Raw genomic sequence first — 24,549 nt, forward strand, 5'->3', positions numbered from 1 at the left:
CTTTGTCTTGGACTATATTCAAATAGTACCTCACTAAAAAGTATGCAAGTGCTCGGTTGAATGAAAATCATTGTTCCAAAATTGCCCCGCCCCAGGCCCAGCACTGATTCATCTGTTTGGCGGTGGCTCTTGAAACTAATCTCAGTCTGGCAGTCAGGTGTCAAAACTAGTTTTTGGAAAGTCTACTGTTTTCATTTCAGCAATGTCAGGAGGTTAAACCCAGAATGATTGCTTTTTTTGTTTACTGTAAATAACTGATACCAGACTCATTTTTTAAAAACTCAAAACTCCAATATTCCAAGCCTGGGATGAAATCCTACCTATATCCTGAGTGGTTGGTTGATAAATTGGGAACTGGAATTGTTCTTGCTAAGTGGACCCCTAAATATTATGAAAAACGTTCCTTCTTTTGGCATTCATATTGTGCTTTCTCACACGTAGAAAAAAAGTCGCTGGGACTTCTTTCATCGGAGGCCTCTCAGCTATATCTTCTATTGTCTCAGGGCCGACTCTGCCTACAGTCTCCTGGGGTTCAACGCCCACTTTACACTTCTAACATGTGCTTCGAATTTGTGGCTTGGAGCCTGCACTTCAACTGAAGTGTGTGGCTTGTCAGCAAGTTTCCAGTTGGCCTAACGTGAATATCACTGCTTTCGGTGCGAGAGCGGGTCAAGATAATATTAATAATCATTTGTAACTGGATACACTACTTAAACATGAAGCAAATCCCTTACCTGAGTGTCCGACAGGTTACGACTGACAACTTCAGTTTCCCAATCAGTCATTATTTCAAGACCTACATATTCGCTGATGGAAATCGCGTAGATCCTCTCATCTATTGCATTTATTTTACCAGAGTGCTGGTTGGGTGGTAGAGGAATGTCCTTCAGAAGTTACCTTGTACATCATGGGAATGTAAGGCATGGGATTACAAACCTCATTCCACATAGATCCATAGGGAAATGAATCTTAGCAAAATACTCCTTATGGGCCCCGCTAGCCCCTCCTAATGTTTGCCCGTTGCTTGACTCACGGAGGTGAGTTGTTTGAAACGTGGGGGGTCTTGCAATTGAAAAGTACTCCACATTGATCTCCTCAAACAGTTCAGAAGACAAGATCAGAGAGCAGATTTAGATTTAGAGATTTTGATTGACAATATACCATTGTGTTACTTGTGAAAACCTTTCAAATGCTCTTTGTTAGGTCAATAGGGGTCTGACAAGGGGACATGGTGTATTATAATATCATACACAGGCACACACCTGGGCACACACAGACATAGGCACAGACACACACACACACACACACACACACACACACACACACACACACACAAGCATGCATGTCTAATGGAATAGTAAACTTCAAGGTATTTATCATATGATATAGGGCATTGACCAACCTCTGACCATGAGTCATGCTGGTCTCTGAGAGAGTTAATGCTGGCATAACAATGCCAAGAAGACATTTGACAGAAAGTCGTTTTTATTTCTGCTCAATTATCTCCTGAGTTTAGAACAGTGATGGATGTATGAAACTCACTCCTGGTCTTTTGCAGAATGCAGTTGTATTTGCTCATGGGTGTCATGGTTCTCATTGTTGTCATAGTTCCCATGGTCCTCATAGTCATCATGGTTGTTTTTTGTTATATGGTTCTTATGTGTCTCATGTGTTCATGATTCTTATGTTGTCATGGTTCTCATAGCTGTCATGGTTCTCATGGTTCTCATGTTCTCAGTTGTCATGGTTGTTATGGTTGTCATGGTTGTTATGGTTCTCATGTTCTCAGTTGCCATGGTTGTCATGATTGTCATGTTCTCAGTTGCCATGGTTGTTATGGTTCTCATGTTCTCAGTTGCCATGGTTGTCATGATTGTCATGTTCTCAGTTGTCATGGTTTTTATGGTTCTCATGTTCTCAGTTGTCATGGTTGTTATGGTTCTCATGTTCTCAGTTGTCATGGTTGTTATGGTTCTCAGTTGCCGTGGTTGTCATGTTCTCAGTTGTTATGGTTCTCATGGTTCTCCTGGTTCTCATAGTTGTCGTGCTTCTCATGGTTGTCATAATTCTTATGTATCTTGTGTTTTCGTAATTCTTATGGTTGTCATGGTTGCCATGGTTCTCATAGGTCTTATAGTTGTCATGCTTCTCATAGTTATCATGGTTGTCATAGTTGTCATGGTTCACACATTCATTACTTGCTTCTCATGCTGAAAATCCATCTCTATAAAGCCATATTTATTTGCCATGTGTTGACAAAATGTAATTCAGTCAATTTGTGAATGAGAAATATATTTAATCCAATAAAATAACATTGCATAGCAAGTGAAACCCTGTGTTGTCGTGTCCCTAACAATATCGGCATGGTCAGGTCTGCCTGTAATTAATAGCAAGCTGTTGGGAACTGGTACTGTATGACACTGAAAACATGGAAAGGCCTAGTGGACATGTAGGTGAAGCCAAATATGCTAATATGGTTCTACTGGGCAGCTCCCAGGTGTGAATGTGGGCAACAGTGTGAGTGTGAAGTAGGCTGTTGCTGAAAATGAGAAGGATGCTCAGAAATTATATTGACTCGTTTGAAGAATGTTATCATAGTGCTCTCCTCTCTACAGCTTGTGCTGCTTGGCAACTTTACATCTGAGCTCAATTTTAGTCCACCCATTCCAGTGCATGGTACAGTCTTACAGTCATATCTGACACGCACCCACTTACTCACCGACTCACAGCTTGCACACCATACTTTTTTACACAATCACACATCTATTCTCAAAATGTTTTCACATCCTACTCATACTGGCCTTTTGCCCTCAGCATCTGTGAATGAAAAATGTAGGAGGCTCTAATCATGAGCCTAGATGAAGGTTTTTTTTGGATTTACCAACCAGGAAGACATTTCTCTGTCAGACCTTGACCAGATGCGGCGCAGGTAATGTGAAGGGGCTCGTCATTCACAGTGTTCTTCTCTAGCGACACGGTTATGGCAAGTGCAGAACACGTGGACCGAGCCTGAACTGATTTAACTTAATAAAGAGACAGAATCCAGCAAAAGAATTACATTACAAGCTTCGTTCTGCGAAACAAACCAAAATATCTCTTTGCCTCTGTCACACTCTTAACAACAGTGCAGAATGGGGCAAGGAAGAAGGAAGAAAAATTGAAAACCATCTTTAGGTACTGTAAGATGAGAACTGCGGTCATTTGCTACCATGTGTGACCGCTTCTACTTCTTCTGCTTTCACTCATGCCCTCGGGCCCGTCTCAAACACAATTGCGCAATCTGATGCTGAGGTAAATGTGCCAGCAGAAGCCCTTTTTCGGTATCTGTCTTGCCGCTGACTGAGACCCTGTTTAGACTTGGTTTTAAAATGCGTCTTGGGCGATCGGATCACAAGTAAACCAGCGCTAAATACAAATGTAAACGACCACCAAGACGCATTGTAATCCGATCACTCAAACCACTTGGTGGTCTGGGACGCATTTGACCACATATCTTTTGTAGTGTAAACGCTAATGTGTCCTGATGCGTCCCCGACAAGGACGTAACAGGAAAATACGTCATCAATGCAGGACGTGGTGGTTGTTTTGGTGACAGCGCGCCAACGGTCCTGTCAATCTCAACAGTTGGAATAGCCCGTACATGTATATTAGTTCTTGAAACATTGTTGTCTTCTTAGCTAGCCCTAGTGCTAAACAAATCTGGCGCTTGTCTGACGACAGACTGACGTAATAACTGTGCGCGGGGCCCTTTGACCTTCTAGTGGAAGTGACGTAGGCAGTAGCGACATCTGAACACAAGTGGTCAGCTGGACACCTTGGAGACGCATGATAAACACAGGTGTAAATGGCGATGTGTCTCGGCTGTCCACTTGTGATCCGATCGTCCAAGACGCATTTTAAAACCAAGTGTAAACAGGGAGACGCATGATAAACACAGGTGTAAACGGCGATGTGTCTCGGCTGTCCACGTGTGATCCAATCGCCCAAGACGCATTTTAAAACCAAGTGTAAACAGGGTCTGACAGCTTAGCTGCAGGAATGTTGTTCCCAGCTGCTCCACAGCTGAAGCCTCTTTGAGTCAGCCGAGACAGCCTCCATCTGTCCCCTGCTCGGCTGCGGCTCTCTGCGCTTGGTGGTGGTGGTTGTGGATGTGGACCGTGCGTGTTACATCAATAGCTTTGTAACAACCCGCTACGATAACTCACCTCTTGCAGCTTTGATGAAGTGATGTATGTGTGAGTCTTAACAGGTTGTGTGACAAAATGAATCTGTCTATTCTTTTTACAAGCCTCCATTTCACAGCATGTCCTCGTCAAGCTGTTTTTTATGTTCTGACAGTTCAAGTTCAAGTAAATAATAGTAAATAATAACAATCCAAAATAATAATACAAATAAATAATAATTAATATCAGAAATGATGACTGAGATTGGAGATAGTATATCTAGTGTTATTGATAATAGTAATTAACAAAGTAAGAAGAAAAGACAGGACAAATAATAGAAAGTAAACAAATAATTAATAATAGAGTTGCCATCACTGCAAGATCAACATCAACAACAGCACAAAAATAAACGATAATAATAAAAGCAATATTGTTCCATAATAATATTAGTATTGTTATTATTATTATCACTACCATCATCACTATTACCATCACCATCATCAATAACAATAATTATGATAATAGTAATGATGATGATGAGGAGGAAATTGTTGGTGGATATTAATGGCGCATGTGTGTGTGTGTGTGTGTGTGTGCGTGTGTGTGTGTGTGCGTGTGTGAGAAGGAGATGTTGGAATATGTCTATCTATATGTGTGTGGGAATGTGCTTTTATTGAGGTTGGTGCTCAGGAATTTATGGAATTGATGAATGGAGTCCAGATGAATTCAAATCCCATAAATTTGGATTTGAACAGAGATGGACGTTTTTTCCATTGATATGTCGTCTTAGAGGAGGCTTTTCCATTGTGTGATATTTAAGCTGTTTTGTGGTTCCCTAGTTTTCTTGGCGACAGTTAGAGCAGTGAGGAGTGTTCTAGTGGTGTAGTGGTCTCGTAGTATGAGTTGTATACGTGTTGGTCATAAAAAAGTTATTTTTACTAATTTGGGTCCAGAGGTCTACAATGGGAGAGATGGATAAATCTTGTTCCCATTTAGAGGTTGGGAGGAACATTGTTGAGTCTGCTAGATTTTTGAGAGGTCTTTTTCAGGAGAGGATATATAAAGCAAATCAACTATTAATGCATGCAATTCATGTTGAATTTGGTTTGAATGGTTGATTTTAATTGCAGGTACTCACAGAAATGCTTGTTACCAATGCTGTCCCTCTGGACCAAGTGTTGGAATAGTGTTATTATAGAAGATGTGGTCAAGATGTGGCTTTTTCTTTCCATGAGGTGAGATGTAATGGTTTCTTGTTTCTTGTTTCTTGTTCTTGTTTATTGTTCTCTAGAAGCATCTCATTGGTTGGGATTTTTCCATTTCATTATGTATTGTAGTTCCTTGGCAAGGAAATAATGATTAAAGTTTGGTGCTCCTAAACCTCCTGAGGTCTTTGGTTTTGTTTTATTTTGTTGGGTGGACAGTTGGATTCCGGGTGTTTTATTCTTCCAGTAGACTTTTGCAATGGTTGAATCAAGTGATTTGAACTTGTTAATAAAAGTAACACTCTTGCTTGCTGAGTGCAGAAGTGGGAAGTGCGGAGAAGTGCGGAAGTGGATTAGAGCCACATGAAAAATGAAAAATGTATTGAGTTCTGAGATTAACTCAAATACAATTTTGACATGTGGCTCTAATCCTCCCCTGTAAGGAAGAACAAGGGATAACAATTTGGAATTTGAATTTGCAGCTGTCCGTTTGATGTAGAGTGAACAGAGGTTTCTGGTTCGCCTAAAGGAGCAGAACAGCACCTTTGTAATACAGATGGAATGAAGGAGATGAGTAGGCGTGTGAGTCGTTCAGTCATATCTGATCCTTTAGTTAGGTGTGACAAATCCAGCAGAGGGGAGTGTCAGGGGATTCTCCCATGACTGATGCTGTAAAATGGTTAAAAATGTATTAACTCCTGGGCTGACACCATGACGACCCAAAGGCCAGCAGCATCCAGAGCATAGAAAAGGTCCAAGCTGTTGCTCAAGAAAAGATAAGCTTGACAAAATAAGGTGAGAACCTAGCTTTCTGGCTGGGCCTTGAGAGCATACCAGGTGATAAGACACATGGGAAAACCCTGATTCCAATGGAGAAAAACTGATGGATGTACTGCATCGATATGTATCAAAACACGCCAGACGTCTCTCCTGATAAAATGAAGAAAAACAGACTAAACAAACGTTATTCTTGCTGAATTAGGAGGAGACTGCAGCGCTATCGCCGCCTTTGTCCAATAGCCCATTTCAGAGAGAACATGCAGTGATTTACATTAGCTCATACAAATTATGCAGCTGTTCTGGGGTCTGCGCCAGACTCCTGAATATGTGTTGTTTCTTACCAAAGCTGTTTTCACTGATATTCAGAAAGACTGCCCAGCTGTAGGAAATTATACTCTCTGTGGTCTTCATCTGCGTACTATATAGGTTGATCTTATCCAGTTGGTAGGTGTAATCCACCGGAAAATAAGTGGAGATCTCTGGGTGTTCCTTATCAGTCCATTAATCATTAGCAGAATTATGTCAGCGAGAAGCGGTAGTCATCTATTTATAAGATCACAGTATTATTTTAGCTGCTGGACATCTCATAGATTGAGATTGTAGGAGGAAATGTTCACTTGAAACATTTTGCTGTCATTTAAAATCTTACAGTATAGGGACCAGCAGTAGACTTCCTCAAGCATTACACACGCCAACAGTCCCTGGATGCGTTTACTGCAGTGCATGGCATTTGGCAGCCATGTGATGAGTCTGCAGTGATCGCCATGACTTCTTCCCGGGGCGTGGGCTAGGCTGTCACGTGCGGTGCAGATGGCCTGGCATGAGAACAAAACACCAGCCAAAGAAGAACAAGAAGTTTGAAAAATTACCTGTGATCTGTGAAAGATGCTATAATTCCAACGGTGAGCCGCGGCCTTTGGCGTGCTCTTTGGCAGCGCCGTGATGCATAGCTCTCATTCTGAGCACCTGTCTGCTGATCTATGTTAGGTTTGGACCACTTTCTCAACTCAAAGAATTCAGCATAAGCGGTCCTGGCATGTCCAAGCTTTCGCGATGACAGTCCTTAAGGCTAGAATAGCATGCCAGCGATGTCAGCATGGCGATGTCAGGATTTGCATGTGTTCAGTGAAGCTTTCATCGCTTGTTTTTGTCAAACTAGCGACGGTAACGGGAGAGGAGATAAAGCTGGAGATATTTAATCAGACCAACACCTGATAGCCTGATGTGCTGTGTTTTATTCTGGCTTGAAAATACTCTTGTCACACTCAATTCTGCCTATAGCTGCTCCTTAGAGCCTGCTCCTCCAAACGTATCTTCTAATCACTGATCATCTCCCCTTCCCAGTCTTCTTCTCAAAGGCCTCCTAACCACTGAAATGTGATTGTGTTTACCACATGTCTTGAGTAATACAGTTTGCTTTATAATTGCCTGTCTCAAGTACGAATCTTAAAGCACTTGAGAACTGTCTAATGAAGCTCTGCAGGCCAAAGTACTATGGATTGTCTCTCACTGTGTCTCACATGTTGGTGCAACCAGCTCAATTTAAAGCCAGTGGGGTTATAAAACACAATAACCATGAACAGACCTCTTGACAACAGAGTTCATATATTTCACTCCTGTCTGAAAATGTTGAACCGCCTGCTGGCACATCTAGAGGGAGTATATAGGGATTCAAAGAAAAGTGATTCATGCATGTAGCTTGCATTTCAGTGTGTTTTATGTCTCTTTTTTTATCCCATCACACAAGTTTCAGCCAGATACATGAGTAAATAATAATAAATCATTTATATATTGTTTGCCCTACACATGTAGTTTCAGACGCCTGTATGCAGCTGGGTTCCATAAAAATATTCCCAAGAGGTCACTAAAGTGCATGTTTTTCTGAGGCGCAGCAAGTTTGCTATGTCCCCACACACACATGCACACTCACCTATACGCAGAAGCACACACACACACAGACATTTTCTTACTCGAGCTATCGTTATGACTTTGTTTGAGGGAAAATATTTAAAGCACGCTCTAAGGATGGGACAAGATGAATCGCTTTGACCTCAACTTAATCTCTGCCTTCCCTCACCTAACTAGGTTGGATTTCCCTCAGGATGCATGAAAAAAATGTTTGGTTTACACGAACAGGCGTCTAGTAGAATAGTCAAAGTCACAGAATGTGTCATTATATTGCGATCGCTGCAGAACTGCACTGGATATTGCAATGCTGTGCACGTTGGCATACATGCAGCATATGAATCTGGTTTCACAGACAGGTTTCATTAAGACAGGCTTTAATATGAAACTTTTAAACTATGAAAATTAGTTAAATTGTAGTGAAATATCAAAGCTAATCAATCAGAAACAATACGTAACAAAAATATGAATGAAAAGTCATAACATGTAAACAAATCATGATTCTATAACATTTTTTATTAACTTTTTTGTGTTATTTGTATCCTTTCTGAAGTTTGGATGACGAAATGTTGACATTAATGTAGAAGATGTATTGATATCCTTCAACAAAGGTTAAAGCTGTAGAACTTCCTCTGGCCAGCTGTATTTCCCATTTCACCTGAGCAGCTACTGTGATTGGTTAACTGTGTGCCTATGGATATATAGATGGTTCCTCCCATTCACTCCTTGATGCGTAATGAAGGTCCTTGACCAAAACGTTCTTTATTCTTTCATCAGATAAGCTGCATACACTCTTAAGTCTATTCAGTATATTGTTTTTGAATGTTGTTTTTAGTCTTGTGATCTTATTTGTTTTGTGTGATGTGTGATGTATGTTGTTCTGGCGCTGGTCGCAAAACACATTTCCATGAAAATGGGCAATAAAGTGTAATGGGCAATAAAGTGTAATCTTATCTTATCTTATCTTAAGTCTCTATTGGTTATTACTGACACAGACCATTCTCCTTCACTACCAGCAACCAACAGCATTAGCCTCTCTGGAGGTTGAATTTAAGCCCTTCATTTAGTCCTGAAGTAGTTTTCATTTTTCTGTATGAAACTTCAAAGACTGGGCTACATCTAAGACCACTACATGCCATTGCAGTTAGCCCAGCTCACAAGGTTGTTTTGTATTAGATCTAGGGTTCAATCATAGTTGAGGAACTGACCTATAAAGTTAGAAATGGTTTAGAAGAGATGCAGTATTTTATGAAAGCTCCAGGATCAGAAATTGATTTTGCCATCTGTAATTCATTCTTACAGTATTTCAGTTGATGGACAGAGATCATTGAGTGGAAAGGCTGTGGCTTTCTCTAGTATTGTTCTATGTCAATCAATCTTTAATATGAGACAGTTTGTTAAGAACAGAATACACCAAAGAACATTATTTGAGCCTGCTTTTGAATGCAGTTTAATTGAGCTTTTCCTTTGTTGAAATGTCTGAATAACAAACATGAAACGAAGTGCAATAAATTCAAGACAGACACTATTTCTCAGTTATGCCAGCTTATGCAACATGGAACTGTTTCAAGAACATAAAATAACAAGATGAAAACAAACCAAAATAAAGTGAAAGGATCAAAATATGTAATGCAATTACAAATCTGTAACCATGGAAGTGAACTGTTGCACATTTCTAAGCTATCTCCTCCTCTCCTCTCACTGTCAAACAGTACCATAATCTTATATGTCGTGTCAGTGTCAAACCAAACAGGCCCGAGGTCCAACAGATGCATCAGAGAGAAACCGCATTCAGTTTCACATTAATACACCTGTAAAGTCCAAAAGGTTTTATGAGTCCTCCTAACACTAATGGGCTGATGAATGATAGCCAAGTCAGCCTGAGTTATGGCTCTGGGTTTATGTACAGGTATGTTCAAATCCAACCCATTTCCTGTGCTGTGAGCTCCAGTGCCCAGTCACACTGACTCATTGTAAAACACAGACTGGGAAAAGGGTTACGCTCCTCCGGCTAATCCCTGCTTCACCCAGGTGACCTGATTGGCAGCAATGATTGCCTCGGAGGTGCATAATGGGCGCATGATTCATACACACAGGTGTTGTCTGGAAAGGTAGTGTGAGAGTGTTACTTATGAGAGAGAGTGAGCGTGGGACGGTAGACTAATTTTAGTGGTTTAGTTGCATGTGAGTAGGAGACAAATTATGTGTGTGTGTGTGTGTGTGTGTGTGTGTGTGTGTGTGTGTGTGTGTATCCGGGTGACAGCAGATTGGAGTTTTAGTTATACAAACATTTCCCACAGGCAGAAGTAATTTAATTGGTTGAGATAAACCTCAATGGGAGCCAGTTTTTCTGGATAAGTAACATTCGACTGAAGCTCAGTGAAAAAGGCAAGAGGTAAGAGAGGAGGAAGCTAATATTATTATGAATCCTAGCACTCTTGCTACTAACTGAAAAAAATGCAATCTAGCCATACTAAGTCAACCGGGGTCCTTGAGGGTGTCACAGGGGGGTCTGCAACCAAATGAGGATTTGTTAAATTTCACTGTTATTTCATTCACTAGTTATCACTGAGAGAATGTATAATAATGTCTATAGTGATCAGAGGTTTCACTCCTCACTCTTGTCTTCCCACCTTTGAATAGACAGACAAAAAAACTCCTCAGATAGGATATGATATCGTGGTTTGCAGCATACATATATGGGGGTCTCTGGCATGAAAAAGTATGGAAACCCCTGTGCTAAGTATCTAGGTTAGCTAGTTAGCCTAGCTAAGTTCCAACTAGCCATACTAGCATATAGCTATGTAAGTAAGCTAGTTAGCTAGCCTGCTGACCTTCCAACATCATGAATGCCACAGTCAGGAATGAATAAAAAAGTAATTGCCATTTATTTCTTATTTATATTTTGACCAGAGTTCTTTCTTTGCCATTCAAGTAGCTAACTTGTGCTCTGAAAAAACTGTGGTTCTTTGACTTCGCCCTCTAAGGTTTAACTCAACCAATGAGGTTATTTCTGCCTCCTGACCAGCTCTGCCTACGAAAAATGGTTGTAGAACTAAAACTCCAATCAACACACACGGTACCCATTCCCCTAAAGCTCGATGATCAGCTTCCCCTCATCGTCACTGCTGCTGGTGTCGTCTGGGTAATCTTGGCAGCTTTGCACAGGTCTCACTGCACCGGTCAGACACTCGGGCGGCTGGTAGCCGTGAAGCTGGCCAGCGGAAAAAAAAGACTGGTATTTGCTGGCATTACTGCTCTGTGTCCTGTGGTCATCTGCTGCCCGATCCTCGCTCTCTTGCATATAATCAGGCTCTGAATATATGAAGGTCCAAGGCTTTGATGGCCGCATAGTATCATCCAGCACCCTGTTGTTGGTTGCTTGGGTGTCCCCTGTCATTCTACTGACGTGAACAGAATGGGAAACCTGGCCGGGGTGTGTGGAGGATGAAGTTTTGGCTGCAGACGAGAGGCTTGGGGCTGCATGACTTTCAAATATTGGCTTACTGGAACAGCTTGCAAGAGTGCTGTTGTTAACTGCAGTAATAGTTTCTCGCGGAGGGAAGGCCTCAACAGGAAAAGCAACTCTGGTGTGCTCTTGGTCTTGTGTTTGGTGGTCCCGGTGTGAAAATGTCGAACCGGTTTCACTTAGGATCTGTGTTTGTGGGTTATGGGTGATGCTCATCTCCCACTGTTGTGAGAAATAAAAGTTGTTCATGTCCAGCTCGGGCTGTGGAGAAGGGAAAAGACTGGTATGGCTGCTGGCAGGTGAATTAAGGTCATTTGAAGTGCATGGCCCTTGCTGAGGGGGCTGTGGAGGGTACTCAGACATTCCAGTCTGTGTCTGGGAAAGATGCTGATGGTGCTGCTCAGATAGCCGACAGTTTTTATATGAATCCGTCTTGAGCGTTCTTTCTTCTTCCTGTTATTAAAAGAAGAATATGAGGAAGAATATTGCCATCATACCACCATAACAATAGTCATTTTATTCCCTCCACTGAGCCCTCTCATTAGCTCCCTGCAAAGTTCAAATACCACAAAGCTTACTTGTCCGGTGAGTTTAAATGATGATAAAAGCATCAAAGGGGAGCATGTCAAATTGATGCTGCATTCAGATGTTATTGGAAGGGAAATCTGCCATATCATGACCACTACCGGTGTTTAGCTGTTCATTGAGTTTTGAATCATATGGAAGAAATTCTAACATGAAAAAAGACTTCTGCCAATTTAAATATTCTTCAGTACTGTCAGCTGCATAGTTCCGGATAGAGATTGACTTATAATAGACTGCTGATGTTTTTCAACTTTGCCAAACGGCCCCTAGAGCCTCATACTTGATATTTGACTTCCTGATGCATTACAACACATACAGTATTACATACAGTATTGTAATGCATTGTAACTATGTATAAATACGTAGTTTTTGAGTGTATTTGTCATATTCTGTAAATATTTTTTTTCTTGTGTTGTATTGTATTGTATTCATGTATCTAGGGGATTTATTTCATTGCATGCAAATATTGCTTCATATTGAAGAAAAGCTGCAGAGTCTGTGGCTTGCATGTCTGTTTTCTTGATAGATAGTTCTAAAATGAAAAACAGTACTATAATATAACTAGTGGTATTTTATGATGCCAGAAACATGCTTCCACATTTAGCCAATGGATGCATTTCGTTAACTCACCTCTGGCTTTATCATATCTGGTAAATGGATGTATCTGCAATTAGACTCCGACTTCCCCCACTGTCCTAGCACCTCCTCTGTCTTGATACTTCTCATTCCTCCAGTCTCATTCTCTCCTGCCACTCCCCCGCTCTCCTGCCCCTCCATGCATTGGTGGTCTGTCTCCCCAGCCTCTTGGCTCTGCTTCGGCTCCCAGTCTGTGCTGTCTGGCTGCCCAGGGGTCCCTCCATGGCCCCGTGTCTCTGGCTCCTTCTGGGCTGCACATTCTGCCAGGGAGCCTCCCTCTATAAGCCCTTGGGGCAGAAAAACAAATGAAAAGCAGTTGTTTTCTGTAGGTTGGTTGAGTCCACAATCTTAATGCTTATCAGTCTGTTTTCACTTGTCTGAGAAGTGAGGTGATGGGGAGATTATTCTACTTGCGTAGAGCTCTGTACTGCAAAGCCCTAAGTTAAGAAAGCATGGCTTTAATGCTGGATAAGCATGACTGGTAATGTATGATAAAGGCATGTCAGGGTAATTCCATTGACTGTATGATGAAACCATACAAGGTTGAGCCCTTTGATATATTCAAGCTAGCCAGATGCACTGAAATGTGGTAATGTAAGTAGGAAGCACACATGCAATGCTTGTTTAGCATCTTCTGGTATGAGCGCTAATTAAAGGTATGAACATTTTGAATTTTACACAAAACACTGACTGCACAGTAGAGTCCTCAAATGCATGGCTCACTGCTCATCAACCAAATGAAAAGAAATACTGTGACTGTTTCCTACCATATTCATATGGTAGGAATACATATTCCTATGATATACATATGGTCCCTATAGTATGCAGTGGAGGATCTAACAGCAATTGTCTTGATGAAAAACAAATGGGCGGATAGACTCAATTTCTGTGGTTTGGCTGAACTCTTGCACGTACCGCTGTGCAGAGTTGCTTTAAGATGAGTGTGCCTCAAATCATGTGGATCCAAGCCTCGACCCCTCCACCCCCACCTCACCTGGACTCTGTTGCCTGACTTCCTCTAGCCTCCAGACTAGCCTCCCTGTCCTCTCTTCACTCCCCTGAAAGTTTTTCATCACTCACAGCACCTCAAAGAGACTAGTGGAGTGTAGCCAATGGCAAGAGAATTACAGATGTTAATCTAATCCTTTGCCTACTATGGACAATAATCCGTAGGACAATTTATGCATAGCAGATTTACTAGACAGCCAGGTCCCTAAACTCCTAAACTAAAGTGTCAGTGACATGTCTTTCCAAGACAATTAGAAACTTACTTTGTTATTTCAATTTGGCCAGGAGGCAGTTGTTGGAAGCCAGTGAGTGGCAGCTCTTTGTTTATCCTTTGCTCCCCAGCACAGCCTTTTTAACTCTCTGTTTATTATTGTCTCTAATCCTTGGGACCTTTAACTCCTCAAAAGGAGTTTCTCTGAAGGTGTCTAATGCTATGAGGGGGATCAAATGGCACACTTCACAATGCTTTCTGATACCACTAAGCCCTCACTCTAATGCTCCACAGTTCTCTGTTCCTGTGAAGGCCAAGGGGCAACTCACATATCAAGGTGATGTGGGGGAAAATGGCAAAGGTTACTGCCACTGTGGACCCCTAGATATATACTCAGTTATTTCACCGTGTAAAGATTTTTACTACCATTGATGTTTGCCTATACAGAAAATTTCTTGATAGTGTGTCTGATTTCTATACACAAGACTTGTGGGTTTTGGTTGTTCTGCAGTACTCAATGGCAATAGTGTTTAGAGGAGGCCTCCATTCTGAAAACCTGTGATCATATAGTGCCACCTTGTGGAAAACAAGGGTTTCAATCTTGGAAATAGCTCAGATTTTTTAAATTCCACTCAGTCGACTTGATTGTCTATAAAAGCAAGTATATGCTGTGTTGAGATTCTATACAATATGAATAATTAATATGATTAATAGTCACATATACCTGCAACAGGGCTTTGATTGGTTGTAAGGACAGCCATGACATCTTTGGGTCTTTCCACCTGGATACTACAAGACACTGAAGTAAACTGACCCAGAAGTGTTTCTGAGCGGGCTGAGCTGATTATGTCCTGTGATTCACTGAGAGTCATGTCCTGTGACGGAGCAGAATGATCCAGAGGTCCAACCCTGTCCCACCCCATGTTAGCATGCTTTGATGACTGCAGGATCTCTGCGTTCACTAATCTAGAATCCACAAGATCACTACTGTAAATGGCCTGTGGAATCACTTCTCTTGGAGCTTTGCAGTTATTGATGGGAAATGAAGAAACCGTCCTGGGGAGGGCGTCAACACACTCAGCACTGGAGGCCTGCGCAAGCGCAGCCTGCAGAGACGGACGGGTCTCCGAGGCTTTACACTTGGTTTTCATTGCACCTGCATTACAAGTGGCCCTTTGATTAATAAGTTTGTGTTGGCTTCCTTTGCACAGTAATCCACTTCCCGTGCTACTCTGTGCTGCTGTGCTGGGAGACAGGGAGGTCATGCCTGCCAGGCAGACCTTGTGTTGGCCAGATAGAGTTTCAGAGACCGGCCCTCCTTGGCTGACACTCCTATCTGGCAAAAGGTGCTCTTCAGCAGAGGGGCTTAGAGAGAGGACATGTTCCTCCTCCTCTGATGTTTGGCTCCTTCCTGACTTCACACCTTTCAGCAAAGCAACAGCTGATGTAGCATGGCTTGTTGTCCTCATACTCTCTGTGACCATGTTTACATGACCATATTTATGTGGGTGTAATGGCAAGCTTGAAGATTCCACTGATATTGTAGCCTGACTGACATCACCATGTTCAGTAACGAGTGTGTTTGGTTGTGTCTTCTGAGCACGCACCGACAATGAGGGTTTTATGCTTTCCGTGTTAAGTGAGGGTGAGGGCTCCCTTTGGTCCATCTCCTTTTGATGTCCAGGCTTTTCATGGTCCCTGCCCTCATTAGTATTTTCCATCATGACAGAGCTTTGTACTTTATTTTGAGTGACTTCTGGGTCCATTGCTGCCAGGTCATTTCTCTGTGAGATGCCGGTCCCTACTGTGTTAACTTGCCTCTCAATCTGGGGTTCGATGAGAGCCAGCTGCTCATCAGATATGATCTGCAGGCAGATCTGCAGGTCTGCTGTTTGCACATGAAACACATTCTGAGCAGCCGGTTGCACTGAGTCAAACGGTACAATGTGACATGGCACGGCAGGGGCGTTCAGGCCAGCAGTCACTCTGTTTGCAGGCTTTAACTGGTCTCGTGTTGGTGAGGGATGGCTGTGTGACAGAGGAGGATGTTGACTTTGTGAGAAAGCTGTGAAGCCAACAGCAGGCGGCTGATTCTTTTCTGTGGTTATGATAGGTGTAGCAGGTATGTTCTGCATCACAGGCGCGATAGCTCTGGGTAGTTGCGTAGGTGCTGAGCCCACAACAGGTTTCGAAGGTGAGCTTTGCATTAAAGTGGTGCATAATCGTGTATGATGATCATGCACGGAGGTTGTGGCTGTGGTGATTGTTGTAAATTGTCTGTGCACTACATTAGGCGTCACATTTTGATTGAGTCTTGCCACAGATGTTTCAGACTGACAAAGGGTTGTAGCCGTAAGAGGGAAGACAAGCTGACCCTGTCCAGAGCTGAAACTGTTTGCCTTTCTAATGTTGTGAGTGTGCACAAAACGTGGGACGGAGGGATCCGTACATTTCTTTCCAGATGCTGCTGAAGTTGTTATGGAGGATGCGGTTTGATCAGTGTGAAGGGATGGCAGATCGGAGGTGAAGTTGGGGTCATCAGTTCCTGTCGGTTGATTCAGAGTGTGTGGTGAAGGATTTGAGTCTGGTTCAGCAGCATTAGGTAACTTGAGCTGGTACTTCGGCAGGAAGCTGGTCTTAGCAGTGGAGAGGATAGAAATGGTTGGTGAGGTGCTAACAGACGTTTCATTTGCATTGATTATGCATGGAGGAAAGAGAGTTCCCTTGAGCTGAATACGTTTCTGATTTGTTTGAAGGTTGATATAACCAAGATTTGTATCCTGTTTGGACACACTGCACGTGACCGAGGTAGACAGCTGAGTCAATGGGTTTGGGTCAGTCTCCATCCCCACAGGACATATTATTTTGTCATCAGTTCTCTGTTTCTTTCTGTCTGAGGGAATATGGGCTCCACAGAGGTGTGAGATGGAGTCAGTTTGTTTTTCCTTGTTAATCAATCTCTCTGCCTCTGCTCTGCTGATGCTGTCTGTGTTGTGGGTAATCGATGATCCAGTAGAGGATAATTGCAGTGTTGACAAAGATAGATTTCTCAGGAGTGGAGTCTTGAGAGGCGCACATGATGAATGAAGCTGGCTGGCTTTTTGATTAAAATCCACACCAGAGACAGGGGGTAGGTTGGCAGGAAGGCAACATGGATGGCACACAGTTGCACTGCTGCTTGTGGAGTTGGTTGTTGAGCCTGTTGTTGTTGCTATATCTTTATGAACTGCTGAAGTTTTCTGCATACCCTGAACAACTTCATGCTCTGGGTTAGTCAAAGATTTTCTGGCTTTGAAATTACTATTATCACAACCCTTTTCTGCATTGTAGAGCTTCTTAAATGTCCCACCCCCATACATGTACCACTTGTTGTAGGCAAACTTCTGTGCTTTCTTCCTGCGAAACTTTCTGTTGCTTGGCTCTCCACAAATGTCACTGCCATCCCCATCACAGCTAAGACTGCTGGTGCAGGCCTCCTCCACAGATGAATTCATGAAGAGGCCGTCTGTTGCATGGTTACAGTCTACGGCTGTCTGGCGGACCAGTGGGCGGTGGGTGGACGCCTGCTGGTCCACAGACTTGATGGCTAAACCTGTTGGGTGGATCTGGCCAGAGCTTCCCCTCCGGACTACTGTTACATAATCTCTCTGATAGGAGGAGGTTGGGTTGCTCCTCTCAGGTTGCAGGAGGGTAACGCTGAAGGGCAGGGAGCTGCTCCGGGTTAAGGGGGCGTGTTCCATGGTGGTGGAGCGCTGGGTGGGCACAGAACTGTACAAACTGGGCTTCATGTTCCTGTGTAACCCAACGTTAGGAGCTTTGCTGAGCCTCATGTCAAAGTGAAAGGAGTCTTTGTAAGTGTATGGCATGGGGAGGTCAATGCTGCCCTGCTTTGACAGCACTGTCTTCCGCGGCCTCACATTCTCGAGGTGTTTGTCCTCCACAACAGCGGAGTTCTCCGAAATAAGTTTGGATATGCGCTCCTCCAGTGTCTTCTGCTCCTGCTTGGATACACCGTCTTTAGGCTCCTGCCCGCTTTGGCCTGGCTCCGAAGGTGTGTGTGAGCTGCCGGGCTGTTCGAGATGCTCCACGGTGGACTCCGTGAGGGAATCCATGCTGTGGTCGGGTAAAACGCTGCCGGGGCTCGGGTACTGCTCACTGCTCTCACTGAAGCCTGAGTCGGTGCTCTCGTGGCTCTGTGATTTCCCTCTTGACACGGAGCTCTCCCACTGCTTGGAGAACAGAGTGGCCTCTTGTCTCTGTAGGGGAAGATGTCGATTTGCAGTCAGAGGAGGCTTTTCGTTTTCCATACTCTTCTGCTTTTCCTCCTCTCCCGTTTTCTCCAGACTTTCATTTGGCTTTGTCTTATGAGCTACAGAGGTCACCTCATTCGGCTCATTGACTGGGTCTCTTATGGCGGTCCAGCCTGTGTCTGGACCCTGCTTCTTTACAGAGTGGACCTTTGCAGTGCTTGCTGGGCAGGTGATCTCAGCGGAGGGTACTGTGACATCCTTCTCCAGGCTGCCCGACTCCTCACTGCGGCCATCTAGAGACGAACTGGAGGTACAAGTCTCCCTGGAGCTGTACAGGCTGTCTTGGCTGCCCAGGCTGCTCTGCTCTGACTCGGACGAGAGACGGGCATGGGCCTGGGTGCGCTTATGCTTGTAGAGGTTGCTCTGAGTCTTGAAAGAGACTCCACAGGTGGTACAGGGGTAGGGCCGCTCCCCGGTGTGGCAGCGGAGGTGCTTCTCCAGGACGCTGGGCTTCATGCAGTCCCGTCCGCAGTGAGGACACACATGCTTCCCCGCCGACTTGGGTCTGACTACAGGAGCAGCAGCAGCTGCCAGACTCAATCCCTGCTGCTGGGACTGCAGCCCACCAGCAATGTGGAATGTCAGAAAGGGAAGCGTCTCTTTGGAGTAGAGTGGAGGCATGGCCAGATGGAGTGTGGCTGGTTCCTGGTGGGCTGCTAGAGGCTGAGCCTGCGGGTAAGGCTGTGGCTGCAGAGCAGGCACTGTCTGGATGTAAACAGCCGTCAGTGGGGCCTGGATGTCCATCTTTTTCTCTGTCGGCGCTGCGACGGAGCTGCTTTGCGCTGGAGCACTCACCAATCCTGGCTTGCCAGTCTCCATGGTAACACTGCTGCTGTCGTGATGTACCAGTGCCAAGTCTCTAATTACCTGTAAGATAAGCACAGTTTACATTAGACCTCTGCTTTGCCTGGATCAAAGGGGCAAATCTGCCAAGAATGTTTCTGTAGTCTAGGTCTGGCTCTTATCAAAGAGAAAATGAGACTTCAGTGGCTGAGACTGTTATTACATATGTCTGGACTGGAGAAGAGGAGTATAGGAATGAAGCAATGTAGCCTACTGTAGCAATCAATGATGATAAGCATACAGTAGCGTATAAGATAAAGGGTTAATAAAGCACTTAATCCAATATGGATTTTACATGTTGATGAAATCCAGGGAGTTATGTTCAGCAAAGATGTCAACAATACTGTAGCGATAAAACAAAGACATATCTCTATCTGAATGATGTCATTGTTGTGCTGAGAAATAATGCCAGTGGTTGCACAGAGGAGACCAAGAAGAAGAGATGTATGAATTTCTCTTGTTTTATTTCACCACAGGTTGCAGGTGGTGCGAGAGAACAATGCTTAACTTCTGAACATTTGTATGCAGACAATGGAGATAGAGAGGGAGAGAGAGGGAGAGAGGGGGAGGGAGAGAGAGAGAGAGAAGCAGGGAATGATGTAGGAGAGTGACTCACTCTGAAGAGAGAGAGACATTGGAAGAGGGAAGAGGGAGGAAGATATCAGATGCTCCTAGATCAGAGGCTTTTATCTCTTCCAATGAAATGTGTCTGCAGACATCAGCGGCCGCCCCTGTTACCAGTCAGCACCAATTAAATGACGTGTCCCTGATGTTAACATTAGCATGTGGTGGGTTTGTTTCTCCTCAGACCGTGATATCTGTGCAGTAATCTAATGAAAAGACAAGTAGCTCTTTATTTTAGGGCATGCAAATTTAAATTCCTGTTGCTGTGACTGTATGATGTTGCTCTGTGTGTATAATGATTTTGCATAATGGTCATTTCACCCACAGAGTTGCTGTTGGCACGGGTCTTGCTGTTTGATAGTTGTACAGCATGAGCACACCTACGCATGATACTTTTTGCGGCGCTGTTGACTGAGGAAAGTTGCTTTCTGCTCATATTCAACAGACTGTGGGCTCTTTGAAGCGAGCCCTCCGTGAAAATGAGAAACATTGTGTGACTTTGAATTTTAATTTTCAAAATGATTAACTTGGAATAATAAAGTTGTACCCGCTGAGCTCTCATTTGCATTCAGAACAGCCCTGGGCTGTGTTAGAGCTTCCCTCTCACTCTAACCTGCTCTCATTTCCTTTCAGCAATGTAAATATGTGGCATTTTTATACATGGTGTACAACTCGATACAAAAATATCGCTGCTCTCTTGGTGGACCTTTGAATTATTTACAATTGTTTTATCAAATGACCACTTACAAGTATGGCTACCGTGTAAAATCAGTGTAATAGTTACAAGTAAGTGCCAAGTTTCAAAAAGAGGTGAAACTGTACTGAAAAATAAACTACTGCTAGTTGTAAGTAATGGCAAACATCAGGAAAAGTACGTACCATCAAAATGTAAACAAAAGGGAAGACTTTTTAGAAACAAGATGCTCAATCTATAATTTCCTGTTTCCTGTTCAGAAATCAGGATTTCTCATTTTATCTAAATTTCTCATCTCATTTTCAACCTGTATATATATAAAGCAAAATTCACTGCCAGTGCTGCCATCACACAATGTAAGCGATAATGCTAGAAGAGAAGTAGAAGATAACTAGGCCTGAACTCTTGCGTACCAGTTAATCATCGAGAAAATCAGAAACTAACCCCCATGACATGTAGGTGAAATCAATCAAGGAGGAGTCACTTACCTCTCTACCAAGTTGTCCTTGGTTTACGGTGCATTCAGTAACAATTTGCCAGCCTAGAAAATCTTCTAAGCTGGACAGCCCCATGTGAGTCCACAGTGTACCAGCACATTTCAGTCTGCTCTCTCATCCAGGCCCTTTGTTCTTCTCCTATCTGATTTTCTCTCACAGGTCTTTGACAAGAACTGTTTCTTGTCACGAGGAAGCGGAACAAATGCAAATGAGAGAGAAGATGCACTATGAGAGTGGTGAGACAGAGAGGAGGAGAGTGAGGCAAGGAGAAGGGCTGGGTGGGTGGCTGGGTGGGGGCGGGTGGGGGAGTTGTCAAACAAAGACTTCCGGAAGACAAGTTGAAAAACGCAGATTAGAGAGGGGTGATCAACACAAGTGAAACAGAAGAGGAGCATTAAACACCGGAGAGATATGATCTGCGAAGGCACATGCGTGAAGTGCAGAAGTGAAAGTGCAAACAACATCCTTGATAGAGGAAGTGCAGTGACAAAAGCGAGCTTACCTTCAACGGCAAATCGCTGGTTGACTGACTTCACCATCAACAGTTTGAGTCGGTACCTGACTTCTGCCTCAGATATATACTCTCTCCCCCACCCACCTGCTTCCTCCCACCCATTGTATTTCATACACCCACTCACACAAGGGTGCAGCAAGGCTAATGTTGATGTGGCCGTTTGGCTGCGCGTGTTCTGCACTGACTCTTTTAGGCAGGGAACACATGGATGATTTGCGAGTGATTGGACTGAATTTCCCACCTACAGCCACTGCCACCATTACAGTGTTAAACCAGTTTTGCAATGGTGAACCAGTCCAGACCGAACATGCGATGGAGCAGGCAGCACACTGTTTGATGCCTCTTTGAAATCATAAACTCCAGATTTTCAGTGCATTTAGTGTAAATGAAAGGATTTAAGATGATGCATTCAGAATCGAAGAATATATTCTGTATTGATGTGATTTTCTGTATTTTTCAGACACAGGAGTCTGAAAATACTGCAATTCCTAACCATTGCCTCCTTTCTTATGTTATTTTTGGCAGCAGTTTCCCCCAGCTTGTCCAAGTGTAAAAAAAAAAAAAAATGTGTATTGATCAGTTTCCTTCAGTTTATCCTGCACAGTTGGTCTCAGACAAAAAAAGCCAAATTTCCTTCCATTGTGCGGTGCCCTTAAAGAGATTACTAACGTTTAAAGGTGATATTTGGCATCACGGTCGTAGAGAAGCAGCTTGTGTCTTTGGCCCTATTGTCGGTGACATAATACGCATAAAAAGGCAAATGTAGCACTCTCCCACACATGCACACACACACTTTCTGTCGACTCAGCCAGGTTGGTACACAAGGCCGTGCCACCAAATGACTGAGTGGTGCGATGTGTAACGGTGCAGAGTGTGTTTTGCTGCCTCTTTGCCCCATGTGGTCTCATCAGTGAGAACGTTCGATGATGTGGATATCAGTATACACCTCTGCAGGCTTTAAAGTCCAGAGATATTCAAAGTGCTGCTGTGTATGGCCTGTCAAAAGATAATTCTCTACACTTGCTGCCTCAATAAGTCTTTTCAATATAATGTGTTTGTAGGTAAATTTATGTTGCAGGGAATGCCCATATCACGACTGCACTGGATTGCATTTGATCAGATTTATTTTCCTTTTAGAGAATGGATATATGAGGAAAAATGTTTTGGTTTTTTTTATTTTCCACTTTGAAAACCTCTGATGCGAGCGGCGTCTTCAAAAGCTCATATTTCCTTAACTGCATGAGATCGCGTGGAATCCACTGCGCAATTAACCGATGACATTTGCTGACAGAAAACAAATAATTTTTATATCGTTTCACTGGTACAGATAGACTCTCGCTGGTCGCCTAGGCAACTGCCGGCTGGTCCACTGAGAGCATGCTTTGTGTTGACATGGTAACAAGACACCTCCTACCATGCATGTTTTCTAGCTCCTTTTACACAGCTCACACAGAAGAGTCATGAAGGGTGGAAGGATAGTTCATCGGCATGTTCGCGTGTTTTTCCACTGCATATTGTCAGGATGGAGATGGAATCGTTTAAAATGATCTAATTCCTGATGAAATTCAGTGGATAATCAAGACCATTGTTCAGATGTCTTCTCCAAAGCAGTCGGCAGCAGTTAAATGCCATTGACAGATAATAGTTTCAACTCCTGCCAGTAAGCAGAGTTTTGTTTATGTTGCTTGGCAACATCCTTTAGATCTAGGAAGTAAAACCTTAATCACTGGAGGCATAAAATAGTTCCTGACCCCTGACTGTCACAGCTTTTATGCCATTCTACGAGGATAGTGAACACGCCTGCCACTGAACACTGCAATAGACAACCTCTTTCATATTATGGCTCTGGATAGAAGATACACAAGGGAAATATCCAGCTTGCTTCATTAGTAGATAAATGGGCCTCTTGCTGCAGTTTTGCACATGAAATTATAGATGGATTGATATCCAGTAAACCACATGGCCAATATACCATCGTCCATCTGCACATATTACACTATTTTGTGATTTCTGTCTTTTTTGGCTGGCATTTGAACTGAGAAGCCACATGCAGGAAGTGGCAGCTGAGAGACTGTGTGTGGGTGGGTGCTGATTCGCTGTAGGCCTATGCACTCAAATGTTCACTTATATCTGTTCAATAGCAAAAGAGCAGCAGTCTTGTGTCCCGTTTTATCATCATCATCACCACCACCACATCGACTACTAGCTGTCCAACACACAATCTGTGTTTATCAGTTATAAACTGTAAACCATCATTGCTTTCGCTATTTTCCTCTTCAAAACACTCACTGCATGTAGTTGTATTTAAAGGCATTATTAAGCCTACTTCTGCAAAGCTAAGTGGACCATTACAGCTGGGATCATAACCTGAGCATGTGCTGAGAGCTTCAATTTCTGTTTATGTGAGAGATTGTGCGTGTGCGCCCTCTGCTGGGTCATCGGTGTACATATCTGAGGTAAAAAGGTATTGGCAAAAAAGTAAAGTATTGTGTAGTGTAAAACATGTAATTCAACAAGGCATTATGGGTTGTTTGTGGTCATTAATGTTGGGCAAAACAGTAAAAAACAAACAAACATACAAACCAAAAAATATGCTAAATATGCTGAGGTCACTGCTCCAGGCCCAGTATGTGAATGTAACCTGAATGTAACGGGTACTTGGCCTGCACCAGAGCCATTGATACAATGAGATACAACTTTCTAACTCAATGCTATGGCCAGCACTAAAGATACGCTGCCTTCAAGTGCTACTCGTAAAATTAGATTAGATTAGATTAGATTCAACTTTATTGTTATTGCACAGAGTACAAGTACTAATACAACGAAATGCAGTTTAGCATCTAACGAGAAGTGCAAAAGAAGCAGTAAAAGTGCAGTGCAATGTAATGTACATATATATATATTTATACAAATAAAATAAGCTATAAGGGTAATATGAATGTGTTAAGATATATACAGTATGAACAGTATTAACATTATCAACAGTATGAACAGTGGATATGAGTATGCAAGATATATGAATATGCAAGATGTATATAATAATATATATAGTATATTCAGTATGGTGTATATACAGTATGAACAGTATTAACAGAATGAACAGTA

At 43.1% G+C, this 24,549-nt stretch overlaps 2 protein-coding genes across 2 annotated transcripts; both read right to left on the minus strand.

Moving 5' to 3' along the window:
* Positions 1-9,402: 9,402 nt before the first annotated feature.
* Positions 9,403-15,582, minus strand: LOC139917426 (uncharacterized). The gene is made up of 3 exons (XM_071906554.2): positions 14,687-15,582; positions 12,738-13,030; positions 9,403-11,975 (listed from the first exon to the last, which is right to left on the minus strand). Exons 1-3 carry the CDS (start codon positions 15,444-15,446, stop codon positions 11,145-11,147), a joined length of 1,884 nt encoding a protein of 627 aa, XP_071762655.2. The 5' UTR covers positions 15,447-15,582; the 3' UTR covers positions 9,403-11,144.
* Positions 15,463-21,029, minus strand: znf831 (zinc finger protein 831). The gene is made up of 3 exons (XM_071906543.2): positions 20,922-21,029; positions 15,570-19,139; positions 15,463-15,513 (listed from the first exon to the last, which is right to left on the minus strand). Exons 1-3 carry the CDS (start codon positions 21,003-21,005, stop codon positions 15,463-15,465), a joined length of 3,705 nt encoding a protein of 1,234 aa, XP_071762644.2. The 5' UTR covers positions 21,006-21,029.
* Positions 21,030-24,549: the final 3,520 nt, after the last annotated feature.

The sequence above is a fragment of the Centroberyx gerrardi genome, chromosome 5, assembly GCF_048128805.1.
Source record: "Centroberyx gerrardi isolate f3 chromosome 5, fCenGer3.hap1.cur.20231027, whole genome shotgun sequence".
In the NCBI taxonomy this organism is placed as follows: domain Eukaryota; kingdom Metazoa; phylum Chordata; class Actinopteri; order Beryciformes; family Berycidae; genus Centroberyx; species Centroberyx gerrardi.